Genomic DNA, 14,890 nt, shown 5'->3' on the forward strand with positions numbered 1-14,890 from the left:
AATAAATGCATAATTTTAATACATGATTTGCATATTTACTCGCATATTTTGGATTTTCCATTTGCATATTTGAGTTTCCTTATTTATTACGATCGTAAAATCGTTTATAGAGTATATAAATATATTATTATTATCAAATACATAAAAATAATTTAAAACAAAGTTAAATTTTTAATATTCCACCAATCTAAATCTCCATCGTTTCCTTGTATATCCCCTTTTATATCACTTTCGGTAAGTTGAAATTCTTCGTCGAATTCACTATCGGTCATAGGCGTTGGTGACGAAGCATGCAAAACTGGAACTTTATTATACAAATTCTCATCCAATTGAATTTTTGGTTGATTCTGATCTTGTCTGATATTCATACTTGAGCTTGGCAGATCCAAAAATGGAAAGTCATTCTTGAAATTATCGAAAGATTTACTTAGAAAACTAGAATCAAGTTCTAAGTTCAATGTCCAAGAAGGGCGGTTTCTTATTGCAGCAATATGTTCACTTGAGGGACAGTTGAATCCAGTTGCAGCTGATGATTGTAAAGATGTACGACTAGATCTGTCATTCAACGAAAAATGATTCACTATTATTCCAGAAACATTCTGCCCATCGTCTGTTTGTACACTCTTATCCATCATTCTATTTTGTTTACGTTGTACGTGATTAAAAACATAAAGTTGCGTTGGAAACTTGAAAACTGGTAAATTTACGTAGGATGGAATGAAAGTAAAAGAAGGCATTTGACTATTGGTTATACACCAGGATTGACGATGTTCTCTATGATTAGATAGAAATTGTTTAGATCGCAGCTGAATCAGGTTTTTGAAAATTGTACCGTATGCGTCGAAGAAAAATGGACTTGGATTAAACATTACAGTAAAAAACGGTGCGTAGTACTGGTTCATTGTATAGAATCTAAAAAACAAAAATAATGTTTTAGAAATATATTTTGAGTATCATCGTAACTAGATTCAAATGTTTCAACAAATTAATTGCTTCAAATTATAATCCTACTAATATTATAAATGTAAATATTGATTAATTCAACGTTCAACCAACTTAACTTATGAAAATAGTTAATTGCTTCTAGTGAAAAAACTCGTTATCTATACTAAATTGTTAGTCCATGAGCCATAGTGGTTATCAAGTCTTCAAGGTCGTTTTCAGTTGTAATAATTCAACAATGAAAATGTCCTCTTGAGGAAACATATTCCCAACGCAGACGTCAATTTCAATTTAAGATAATACGTAAGCATTTTCCGGAAACTTCAACCCGGGTTAAAGTAAATCACTTATCATCCGATTACGGATCCTAATCCAGGACGAGATTTATAGTCCAATCAATGACGGTAAAAAACGGGTAAACTGTGTATTTATCCCATACAGTAAAGATTTCAAAATCTACCCTTAGCCGAGGGCTGCTTTTTAGCAATTTAAATCATATTTGTATCAGACAACCACCCCTTATAACAGATATCATTAAAAAATAATAATTAACATCTTATCAAATAGTTATTTAATTGATTAAACAGTGTCGAATTGCATAAAAATTTGGATTTGGCTTCTGCCTACCCTCTACTTTAAATTTAAGCTTTTGCCGGGGGTTAGGCTCATAAAATACTAGTTTTAAGCGTATAATTATCTGTAAATACGTTAAATACACAGTGTACAGAGAATATATGTATATGTTAACAGATGTTTCAAATTGTCTAGCTCTTTTTGGTCTTCTTTCTACACTACTACTATACACATCCTCTTCACTATTATACACTGCTCCTCGTACGTGCGAAACTATTTCGTCAGCCAAGCTACTCGACCAGGTTTAAACACATGTACACGGAGCATCATTTTGCTTTTTCCCTATTATTCGGTTACTTTTTAAGCAATCAACTCTCTAACAAACCATTTTGTAGATTTTTTAAAAAGCTATATGCTTATTTAAATACAATTTTTTTCAGATCTTATTTTGAAAAGGCTAATGCCAAAAATGCCCAAAAAAGTACTTTGCGCGAACTTTAAATGACCATATCTTACTCAATTTTTATCCTACAGAAAAAAAATTTTAAGAAAACCAAATCAAGCAGCTTTCTACTCTACAAAATATTGTGTATCAATAATAGTTTTCGAGATATTTTTTAGAAAACTATTTTTCGTTAAATAACGAAAATAATTTTCTCACTTCAAGCTCAATTTTTTTTTTAAATAAATACTTTAAACGGGTCAAATACTCAGAGCAGAGCAGAGAATATGAATAAAGCGAATTGTAAATTTTGTCAAATGAGGTGGAAGAGAGGGTGAGATTATCGCTATTTTTTGCAACGGAAAAATAGGAATTGACTTTATTTTCTTCATAACTCGCTTAGTTTTAAAGCTGGGAACTTTCTTAAAAAATAATTTTTCCGCGAAAAATGCATTAGTTTCCGGTTATTGTGCATATAAACTTTCCATTTTGGCGTTTGAAAATAATAATTACATTTCATTAAACAATAATTCTGTTTGTATTGGATCTGCATAAATCATAGATACACGTAAGCTACAATTTTGGTCACTACTCAGGTTTCTCGATTGAATGCATATTTTGCCACTTATTCGCGAAAAACAATCTAAAAAAGTGACAATTTCCCTCGTGAATAATTCGAAAAGTATTGACTTTCAGAAAAAACTTACTAACACAAATGTTGCTTAGAATTAATCAAATTTTTAGGTTTCCGCACTTATTTTCAATAAAACATTTTTCGCCCCCGGAAAAAAGCAGCCCTCGGTACAGGATAAATTTTGAAAAAAGAGTAAGCAGAACCTGATTCCTAATTTTTATGAAAATCGGTGCTGTATCGGATAAATACACGGAAAAACGGTAATTGATTGGACTATTAAATCACAGTTTCCAAGCGTCGCATTCAATTTTCGGTGCAAATTTTAAATTTAGAACTTTTGATTTTTATTACTTTTTTGTGCGTTAATTTTTTTATGTTATTTTGCAGCAGTTTTTGAGACGCTGGTCACGTGATTATCTAGCGCAGCTCCAACATCGAAACAAATGGAAAAATGATGTTACCAACATTGTCAAGATAGATTCGTATGGTAATATTGAAGGAAGATAATACAGCACCTTTAAATTGGCTCATGGATCATGTAACAGAACTTCAGCCCAGGACTAGACGGTGTCGTTAGAGTAGTATCAGTAAAAACAGCCTCTGGAAGGATACTCAAGAGATTATTAGCAAGATGTGTTATGCCCAATATAGACTGATATTTCTTGTTTTTAATTTTGTTACTCAAGAATTTCATATTGTAAAATTGTTCTGAATAGACACTTTGCAACGTATGCGGCTATGCTAAGGCCTCATTTTATATAGACGAAAGCAACAAGCAAGTGTCACGCCTTATTTGTATTATATTTAATTCATCACACCACAACTCTAATTCATTGAATGATAGAGCTTTTTGACCCAGCTTATCGACTAGAAGAGAAATGCCTTGCTCTACCTCATTTCTTAACGGATGTCGTTTCGTGGTTGGAAGGGAAACTTCTCCATCTCGTACCAATCCATTGCGGTGCACAAGAGAATGTTGACCAGACTATTTTTTGACGTTTAGCACTTTCTTGGCTTCCATTCACTGACAAGATCTCGTAAAGGTTTAGATGAAAATAAGATGAGAACTTGTTGGACTGAGGCTGCTTAACAAGAATATTCATGGGGGGGGGGCAACGTACTGCTCCTGGTTAGCATATCCTGCCTTTTGTATTTGTTAACAGGGTCTTGGATTTCTACTTTCAAGTTCCTCACTGCAGGCTCAATATTTGGCAGGTAGCCAATTAGGAAAGGATATTTGACGACTTGTAGGGCTGACTCGGTAGTTGCAAAGCTGCAATAGTTTATCAAATAAGCACTCAGCTTTGTTGGTCAGTTTTGTCTCTTCCACTTTTTTAGCATCTTAAGAAACCTTTCTGTGAGTACCTAAGGTATGATGATAATTTTTATAGGGCTGCTATGTGGTGTTGTTCATAGTTTGTATTGATTACATACCTGGAAAATATTGAAACATGAAATGGTTTCTTTCTATCGTTTTTTTGTAATGTATCTCCTGCAGCTTTTTCTCGACGTAATCTACCTCGCTCATTTTCTTTGTACTGTAAGCTGAGTATAATCCCTATATTATAATGCCCACTGCCATCAACGGTTTTTATAAAAATTTCGTAATCCTAAAAAAATATTATTTTAGACAAAATAAAAGAGTACATATCACACCTCCGCTCAAATAGTGTCATAAGTCAAAGAAACAATCTACCAAGTAATAAGCGTTTGAAATTAATTCAAATTTTATTTTTCACTTTTCGGATTTCAAAAACTCACAAAGTTACCGCGATAACAACTATTTACTAAACATTATTTGAGATAAGATTTCCAATTTTTCTAGCACCAATAATAAATTAAAAGAGGTTTCCTAATTTTTTGAGTTATGACGCTATTTGAGCGGAAGTGCGATATATAACTACATCATGATCTAATTAATGTTTGTCACTCATTTACGTTGGAACTTGCTACGTGAATTTGAACGAAACAGTAAGTTAATTACTTGGATTAACGTAAAATATAATTTTTACTCCGAAAGAATGGTGAATTCCTTTGGGAATAACGAAAAACTATTTTATATTATCCCCTTCTTACATGGTTTAGGTGTCTTCTTCGTTCAGCTCCTTAAAAATTGGTTCTTTCCATGTGAACCTAACATTTGTCGAAATAACGAATGTCCCATGAAGCTTTCGTACGATTGTCATATTCACAAAATAAAGTATTAGATTTGATTTCTTTGATGAAATCATACGAGGCATATTTTTTAAGTAAGTACCGTTTTGCGATTCTGCCGCCGCAACCCCAAGGTCGGCGTTCCGCTTTACAATTTCATCATTGTGCGAATACTTTCCTCAATATTCTCGTTGTGTTTTGTATCGCATTGTGGCCGGAAATTGTGTTCACGTTGAGTTCCAAAAATGTTGCCGGATTTACACAAAACCCAACATTTAGGCATTGCATTGACTTTCCTTAAGCGGTACCACGATGAAGGTGAAGATTTTTTAGACGAAATTGTTACTGGTGACGCAACATAGGTGGCCTACGTCACACCAGAATCGAAACAACAATCCATGGAATGGCGACATTCATCATCACCCAAAAAAGTGAAGTTTTAGCAAACAATTTCTGCCCGGAAAATCATGTGCACAGTTTTTTGGAACAGAAAAGGAGTATTGCTAGTGGAGTTTCGGCCTAGTAATGAGACAATCAAGGCAGCGTCTTATTGTGAGACATTGATCAATCTGCGTCGTGCAATCCAGAACAAAAGACGTGGCAAGTTGAGTAAGGGTATCGTTTCCTGCATGTGGCTAATCGGATCAAAGATCTCATCGAATCTTTTCAATGGGAAACTCCATATCATCCTCCCTACAGCCCTGATCTGGCGCCCAGCGACTACCATTTATTCCTGCACTTGAAAAAACACCTGAGTGGTCAGCATCTTCAAGACGATAACGAAATCAAAACAGTTGTGATACAGTGGTTAACAAGTCAGGCGGCAGAATTTTATGAGGAGGGTATCCAAAAACTGGTGCCACGTTTTGACAAGTACCTCAATATTCACGGATATTATGTAGAAAAGTAGATTAAGGTACAGGCTTTCATGTAAAAATAAAATTATTGCGATATCTTTGCGATACTTCTTTTTTTAAATCCAAAACGGTACTTACTTAAAAAGTATGCCTCGTATATAAAAATTAATCACGACCTGTTTCTATCAGTTACGTTTTTCAATTAAATCGGTCTTCTGATTTGTCTCTCCCTTTTCTTTGTGCGCGATATAAACCTGGAGCTCCACGTAGACATATTTAAAATCATGTTATTGTTGTTTGACATGAAACAAGCGCGCAAAATAAGGCATTAAAGGTCTTTATTACAACCATGCGCAAAAAAATCAGCTGATTGATTCTTGCAATATTTCGCAGTTCCTACTTTATTGATTTGATCGCTATTGCCTATAAGTTGTAATTCTAAGAATAAATCTGGTTTCTTTTCATTTAATAAACTAATCAAATGTCAATTATAAAAGCTGATTGGTAAAACCAATTTTGTCTCGTCTCCTTTTGGTAACTCGTCTTGCAGATTTTGGTTGCTATCAGTAATTTGAAAGTTACTGTTGCTTTGGATGGATGAAATATATTACAGACAGTAGGCAGTAGAAAAGAAAATGTTTAGTTTCGGTAAGTAGCAGCCTTGAGTCTTTCATAATGTCAAGCTTCAAAAATTCATCAAAAATGTGCGATATTTTAACCTTGACTGAGTACCCTTTTTCATACTTATACGTGTTTCATTACTTTCTGTACCCAGATCTACGTAAAAGTCAACGCGAGCAATGGTGATACCAAAAGCTAATTAGGACCTACCTGTATTAAAATTGGACCATATCTTTTTGGATAAAACACAGCTGAACATGTATCATGTGCAATGGGCTGCATATCTATCCAATGACCATCACTTTTAATATGTCTGCAAGGTATTCCGAAACGACCACAGACACATAAGCAGTGTCCATTGACAGCAGAAAAGAATGGCCAGTAAGCGGTATTCAGAACGTTGGCAGTAGTAAAAACTTGAGCGAAAATATCAAATATCTAGAAACAGATTCAAAACAATTCATTAAAATGTTTCAAATAGTAGTGTCAAGCCATAGTAATAAACGATATTTCCATACAGGAACTTTCAAAGTCAGTTTTCAGTTTAATCCTAGTACTCCAACGTGGGGTGGCCCATGAACCAGGCGTAATGATTTTTTCCAACACTCTTGCTCGTGTTAAAGGTACAGAGCTCTGCGTTTCAGTATTTGTTAACAGTATCAAGGGACAAGTGCTTTTCGGTTAAAATAATCCTTGCTCCAGATATTAATCTCCACTTAATGATGGTCTAATCATTAAAATTATAGGAAAATAGAAGAAAAAAATAACCAGCTTAGAGAAAAATGATGTTGTATGGACGAACACACCCCCTTCATGACAAGAAACTATGGGATTCATTACACAAGGATGAAGGAAATGAAAATAGATTGAAAAAACTATTTTTGAATGAAGAATATAGCGAAGACGAAGACGGTATCCTAGTGAATGATTTAATATCTGTCGAAATAACATGGAAAGAACTACTGGAGGATATAGCAAACTCTAAGAACGCTGAAAGTACTGAAGCCATAGATATACCACCCATAGAAGGGGAGAATAGAGAATAATGATGATGAGATGATATCTATTAAGAATTTTCTATGATATTCTTAGTAGAGAGTCACGTGAAGAGAAGCGCAGAAAAACAGTGTTCCTCCAAAAAATTGAAGTAATCTCTTCGTGACAACCTTGGATATCCAGAGGATGTTCTGTCCCAACAACTCTACGTCATTTTTGAGCTGTTTGCCCGAAATATGTGTGAGCAGAATATCGATTTGGCATTTGTGAAGATTGTAAAGCCTAATGAGTATTAATCTTTTATTTTGGAAAAATATGAGTTCTTCATATTGTCGATTATAAATATTTGTATCTCATTTTATCGTTTATCTTTATATAAAAGTTTTGCTAAATATATAAGTATTTAAAAACTTGAAATGGGTTTTATCCTTTTGAGAAAAGTGACTCAGAAAATATGTGACCAGCTACCCCATTCCACGAAATAAACACTCTTTATATGGTTAACTAGTGAAGAAATAACTTTTTATTATGCTTAGTAAATTAAATACTATCTAGATTTCAAATTAATTGTTACATAAATCATCCACGAACATATGTATATGAGGCTATCTAAAAAGTATATCATTGTTTTGCATTAATTTTATATTTTTAAGTATTAAGTATTTCCAATATATAAAATACATAAATTTATTAATTTCCGAAATATATATTGTCAAGCTATATGGTGGATTTGTTCACCTAGAACGTCTTACAAGTTTGTATTCGATTTTCAAATGAATTTGTCACATTTTACAACATTTATTCGTCACTACTGTTGCACTTTCTTGGTTTATCCTGCTATCCACTATCCACATAAAAAAATCTTGTCCAGTGATAAAGTTAATCGTGCAGATGGTCCTCCTTTGCCTATCCTCTTGCCAGGAAAATTATTATCGTGTGAAAACTTGATTCTTTGCCAAATGTTAGATGGAAAACGTTTCATTGATAGTGGCAAATGATTTTCAAGAAAAAAGATACAGTACTATCACGTGACCGTCAATGAAACGTGGACCAAAAATGGGGTTTCTAACGATAAACCTCATCTATAGACCACCTATTTTTACGATATTGTATGTTATCCTCGTCACCAAAAACCACAAATTCAAAAGGTGAATAATTTTCTGCTTATTTTTGGTGTAATTGAATATGGGATGGCAGCATTTTTTATTTGGGGAATATATTTATGGCCAACAGAGGCTACTGCATTAGCTTTGCAGTGCTGCTAACGTCGAACAACATCTTTGGTTACTTAGTCAACTTTTCTCAACTTGGCGTTTGGTGTATCATCCATAACATACCTCATTTGTACAACACTAGAGCATGGAATTAAAGTTAAATGTTGAATCCGTTTGATAATAGTATTTTCTGATTGATCTCTCCATGTTCTCGTCTTAGACACATAAATATATTTAGAACCTTTGATATTGGACACGTAAAGTCTAGAATGTCTAAAAAATTCTGAGCGACCTCTTGAAAAATTTTAAAATATGATGAACTATCAAAGAAAATAGTCGATTTTTAGGAGAGAAGAAAGGGAAACTTGATACTACAACAAGATACTAAAATAATATAATTAATCAGTCGGTGCAAGATCCAGACTGAATGCTGGTAGGAATATACCACCAGGTTCTTTGATCTTATTCTGCGTAACACACGAAGTATATGATGTAGCATTGTCTTGTTGTAATGCGTTTACGGTTAACTGATATTTCTCCGACAAAATCTCATACATATGCATCAGATATCCACTATATCCCTCGGCATTGATAGCTCGGCCATCTGGAATGATTTGGAAGCACACTAAATCCTCTTTGCGACGGATTTTGGTAAATCCTTTGGTAATTCTTTCATGTTTGTCTATCCAATGCGTCTAATAAAGAAATCATCTTTCAGGCAAGCAAGCTGTTTACATACATCTCCTCGACGTTTCCCTTGAATCTCAGTTAATTCGTGAGGCACTAATCGACAACTTTCGTAGATCTCATCTAATGATTTCAAATGGCAATGTATGGTATCTTTAGATAGTCCAATGGACTCCTAATCGATGTCTATTGGTACTAGGTTGGTTTCCTACTATTTCCTTTGTAACATCAATATCCCATGGACATGAGCGCGAACGATTTTTAAGCATGAAATATCCACTATTGAAACGATTAAACCAACGCTGTGCCGTTCGCTCATTAACTGTGTCTTCCCCTTCAATTTTCCTAGTTGCCACGGCTTCTTTAAGCTTTTATATGCAATAATGTCTTATACTAATTTCATATTTATCGCAAGCTATACTATTTGTAATGAAATTGTACAGTGTAGTCAATAAACAAAGAGAGAGAATCATTAAAAGAAAGTAATGAAATTATACCCCTCATATAATTAGAGATAAGTCTTAACAAGTTACGACATATTCAAATTTAGGCGTTGGAAATTTCACACAAACCGAAATTACTTGGGAAACAACCTCTTGAGATAGCATGTTGGTCATTTTCAATAAATGTTACTGAACTATGACAAAATGGTAAAATTCATGCATATAATCGGACTTATGTCTCATGATGTTAAAAAGTGGTCATTTGGTGTGTAAAAAGGGAAGTAAAAAAATAATGGGTGTTGTAGTATTAGACAATCTTATAAGACATAAGACGAAAGTATGAATAAAAAATTTAAAACAAAACAGAAAGTAATGGGAAACAATTGTACGAGAAATTTTACACTTCAAGGTATATCACTAACCATTATGGCTACCATAAGTGAGTTGGTAGTATATTCATTGAAACTATATATAATACAATACAGATTTTGTGTTTGTATGTCAATGGTTCTCAAAAAACTTGAAATTCAAATGAATTTTTCTAGAAATGTGCATCTAAAAGATAAATTATTATATCACCAGTAAAGATTATTCGTCATTATATATTTTTAATTCGATATATCGAAATATTATCAACTACATTTTCAGTTTTTTCGCCATTTACCAAAAATACTCTATGGTATATTTTCCAGCTGTATACTTCGTCCAAGACATAGAAGCATTGAGTTAAAACAAATAAAATTTAGAACCCTTACTATTATTATTTTACCTTAGATGCGTTAAACTCATCCATCTCTCTATTACATAATATAAAAGCAACTTCAAAGCTTTCTTCCACTATCCTTCTCAGCCTCTCATCAGTAATTTGGACAATATTATAATTTTGTACTTCGCCACAACTCAACATTGCCATTGTTAGACACGTATACAATCAGTATTTGGCAGTATTATATCAATGGAAATATATTCAAAGTAGACTGTAGTCATCCTCAATTGATATGTCACCTGTTTTTTATCAACCCATTATTACCATGTATCTAATCGTTTGTTTATAACATTAAAATTATTTATTGGGTTGTTTATATTTTGATAGACGCGTGATAAACATTTCAAAGCTCACTGTGGCATTCGTACCAATCAATATCAAATAATTTTGCTACTAATTAATCATACTTCATATGAATCTTGTTCACTGCAACCAAAATCTTGTGTAACTATCCTTTATTCTTTTAGTTTTGATCTCATTTAATTAGTAATAGAATATCTTAACATTATAAACAATTATTAGTTGAGACAAAATGAATTTTAAGCTCCGGCATTATAAAAAAACTGTGATTGATTGAAGAAATTAAGAATAAAATTTCCAAACTTGCGTCCATGTATTTTTATAATTTTTAAAAATTAATTAAAAATTTTTATAAATAATTATAATGAGAAAAATAAATAGAATATATGGTAATCTGACGATGCAAAGTCTGAACAAAATGCTGGATTTGGTAGCAGTTCAATTCCACCAAGTTCTTCGATCTTATTCCACGTAACTTTTCAGTACGTGGTTTAGCATCGTCTTGTTATGAGAGGATTTAAGGCTTTTGGTTAACGAAATCTAAATATTACTCCGATAAAACTTCATACATTCGCATCAGTTATCCACTGTATACCTCGGCATTGATACCTCGACCATTTCGAAAAACTGTAAATGTTCGTAATTCCACCAGACATACATACGACAAGACTTTCCGCTTAAATCGACCTCTCTTTGCCACTGGTTATGGTAACTGCTCTTTGTCTAACAACCATTCTTCATGGCAAGTAACAATGCTAAAACGATTATCTATCGGCAGGGCACCTCCACACACCTCTCTCGACGGTTCACTCAAAGCTGGGTAAATTCGTGTGGCGGCACTTTAATCGGCTAATTCTGGTACTAAGGTCGTTTTCTACTGCTTTCCTTGTAATCTAATTATCTCACACAGGTGAACGACCTAAGCGCGAACGTCAAAACGTCAAATTTCTACTAAAGAAACGATTAAACCAAAGCTGTATCATTTGAACTGTGTCTTCACCTTCAATTTCACATATTTTCCTTGCTGCCACGGAAACTAAAAACTTTTGTTTTCTATAATGTTTAAAAAAACAGATTTATCGCACTTCATACTTGTTATATATTGAAAAAATTTATAAAAATCCAATGGCTATCCGTCTGGCCGTTCTATCCTTTCTTTTTTTTGGCTGCACGGTATTTATCCCTAGATTTGTTATAAAGCATTCAAAGTCATTTTATGCGCCCTCTTCAAGTTATACTGAAACGACTCTTTTCCCGTTCATTTTCGATGTTTTTATAGGTTTCTTTTTTCCTATCTCGAGTTCGTTTTGATCTAAAAACAATCAGTAAATCAAGCCCTTTAAATTGAGATATAATTGAGTTGATTGAGTCTGAGGAGAATTAAGAGCGGATATTCAACATGATAGATGTTTTTTTGACTGTGCTCCGATACTTATTGTATCCGTTTGACGACAAAATTATTAATTGACATCCTATGTATAAAGCAATCCCCGTCCTATTACAATTTGTACACCCTTTTTTGATACTACTATTTCATAAAAAAATTTTATTCATAAGTATGTTCAAATCATAATGATAATTATTATACATAATTAAACTTCACACGAATGACATTGTCATTTCGTTAACAGCTTTAAATGCATTAATAACGACGTTGATTCTCTAGGGTATCGTATTAACCAATTCTTGATAATGTTGTGACGTATATTCATTCTACATATTCCTCTATGTCTGACATTGACTTCTTCCATCGATCTTGCATAAGACGCTCGCACATCTTTTCATTTCATGCCAGAGAGTCTCCTTTGGCGATAGGTTAGGGCTGCTCGAGATCCATGCTAACCATAAGATATTGTCCTCAAATAATTTCAATGCTCTTAGGTAAAAAGTATATCTTAAGAAAGGTTGAATATTTATAGGTATTGACAGTACCATCTATAATTTATAACCATACCTTTGGCCGCCATCGACCCTCACAATATGAAGGATACCAGAAATTCTAGATGAAATGTGTCATTACTTTGACAAAGGTATTTATTCCAGCTGTCATTGACTACAAAGCGGGGCTCACCAATCAGATGGATTTTGCTCTACTGTTCTAATTTCAATTTTCTATCGTCTTCTGTCTATTCCAATCTATTTTTCATAAGTGTTGACATCAATGAAGGTTTATGCTTATTTGTGACATTTCTACAATTACGAAATGTGCCTACAATTCATTATCAATAAAGAATGTAGAAGGAAGAGAAAAAAATAAACATGCCGGGGAGCCAGGCCAAGCAAACCCCAAGCAAACTCTAGATTAAATAAAAAGGTAGGATGGAAAGATTGGATATGAGATGAACCGGAACCAAAATACTCGCCCCACACCTGATAAGGTAGAAGTAAAAGGAGAAATAAGATATAACATGAATATAGGCAGCAAGAAGTAGAAGAAAACCCTTTAAACAAAATTATTTATACACTGTTACTTACTTATTCAATTTATTTGAATACTTAAGCCTTAACTAGCTTATATAATAATTAATCATTCACTAATACTTAGCTAACTTAAATTATTTATTTAAATTCACTATTTATTATATACTAAACTTAGCTCCGCTAAACTAGCTCGATATATATAGCAGTAACAAAATTTTTTGAATTCCAGAAAGTAAACAAACCGCCTACTAAGATAAAAGCATATATAAAAACAAACCTTAAGCGAATTCCGCTGTTTATAAAAAGTAAATCAGTCGTGCCGCGACTTCGTCAAATTATAGAATTCCATAATAACCTGACAGAACCGGCTTCACGGCCTATACTTGTTCATAACAATACGCAATGACCTCGATAGTACATTTGCTGTCACGACATCATGACGTAACATTTCGTCCATCGTGAAGAATTTCTTAAGAATGGTAGTATAAAGTATAATGGAATTTGTGTAGGAAATGTCTAATCTCTTTCACGAAGTACTTGCCTCTGTCGTCTACATAGAGTTTAAAACGAAACTCATCCCTCCGATGGATTTTGTTCCACAATTCCAAAACCGCTTTTTCATGGTTTCCAGTACATTTAAATCTATTTTCTTATATGTTGAGTTCAAAACAAAAAAATTTTGTAACCTTCAAATTTGCAGGTTCTTTGTGACAATTTTCGCAATTGGGAAATGCAGCCAGTTCATTTGCAAGATAAAAAAGAGAGGTTAATAATAATTATGTCGTTTAGTCAAGCATGAATTAAAGCGCTGATTTTTTTGGAAGCAGATACAAAAATTATTAGGGAGGCATACTTAAAGAAATAGACCAAAACAACATAGTTATTATAAGTACTAAGACAGATTGGACTAGAAGCTGATATACTATCATAAAAGGGTTCTTTATTCTTTTGTAGGAAACATAATATTACAAGGAATTGATCTTAGAGGGAAGTGGGAATATGTAAAGTACTCTACCACAAGAAAAAGGACAGGCTACATTCATTAACCCTGCACAAGGCAGCAAGCAATCCCATGAAAACTATTATCTTGGTGACATTGAAAAGAAAAATGATCAGCTTTTCATGTGAGGCATATAATTTTATCCGAATGTCAGAAGATATTCACAATTTATTGACCTTATAAAGGTTTACATTATAGAAACCACATGTCACTAGATGGCGTTGAATTTGGCTTCTATAGCGGTGAACAACAAGACAATATGTAAGGATGTTTGATGCTGCTTAGTTTGTTAAGCGTTTCCAGTGATTTTCCTAAACGTGTTTGGGTAGTTAGAACAAAAAATTGGGCTTAAGACTTGGTTTGACAATGACCAAAACTTAACTAACCCTTTTTAACATCAAGTTGGAGTCGAAAGCAGACCAATAAAAGAAAATGAAGAGGTTTTTAAAGCAGGACATATTGTATAATCTTGCCTAGAAGGAACAAATTAAAAAACCATTAAAAATGTGTATCTACAGGCGTCAGGTCTCATTCCCATTCTCATGAAATAACAATTAATCTGAATTATGTGGTAAAAGATTGGAAATGCATTTGTTCATGTAAGAACGGGAGGAAGAGACTTAAATATCAACACGAAACTACTAACTGACCACTAGAATGGAGAGATAAGCCTTATTATCATAAGATATTTCACAATTTTATGGTGAAAACTACATAATTCACAATTCTTATTTACACTTAATTGAATTACGAGTGTCTATGATAGATTGTAGAAATCTGCTATAGAATACTAAGGTCTTTTAAGCAGAAACGCTTTTGTCAAACTCTGGAACTTATTAA

At 33.3% G+C, this 14,890-nt stretch overlaps 1 protein-coding gene across 1 annotated transcript; it reads right to left on the bottom strand.

Annotated features, from left to right (window-relative positions):
- Window positions 1-10,357, bottom strand: LOC130450532 (uncharacterized). The gene is made up of 4 exons (XM_056788992.1): window positions 10,333-10,357; window positions 6,434-6,661; window positions 4,026-4,201; window positions 1-912 (listed from the first exon to the last, which is right to left on the bottom strand). Exons 1-4 carry the CDS (start codon window positions 10,354-10,356, stop codon window positions 153-155), a joined length of 1,188 nt encoding a protein of 395 aa, XP_056644970.1. The 5' UTR covers window position 10,357; the 3' UTR covers window positions 1-152.
- Between the last annotated feature and the right edge of the window lie 4,533 nt (window positions 10,358-14,890).

The sequence above is a fragment of the Diorhabda sublineata genome, chromosome 11 (genome assembly GCF_026230105.1).
Source record: "Diorhabda sublineata isolate icDioSubl1.1 chromosome 11, icDioSubl1.1, whole genome shotgun sequence".
NCBI classification, from domain to species: Eukaryota; Metazoa; Arthropoda; class Insecta; order Coleoptera; family Chrysomelidae; genus Diorhabda; species Diorhabda sublineata.

What these genes read in the sequence shown, in the direction of transcription:
- LOC130450532 (XM_056788992.1), bottom strand. Translation starts at nt 10,356, where the DNA reads ATGGATGAGTTTAACGCATCTAAG. An exon ending in ATGAGTTTAACGCATCTAAG is followed by an intron (nt 6,662 to 10,332) that starts GTAAAATAATAA and finishes ATCTGTTTCTAG; the next exon opens with ATATTTGATATTTTCGCTCA. An exon ending in CATGTTTCAATATTTTCCAG is followed by an intron (nt 913 to 4,025) that starts GTATGTAATCAA and finishes TTTGTTTTTTAG; the next exon opens with ATTCTATACAATGAACCAGT.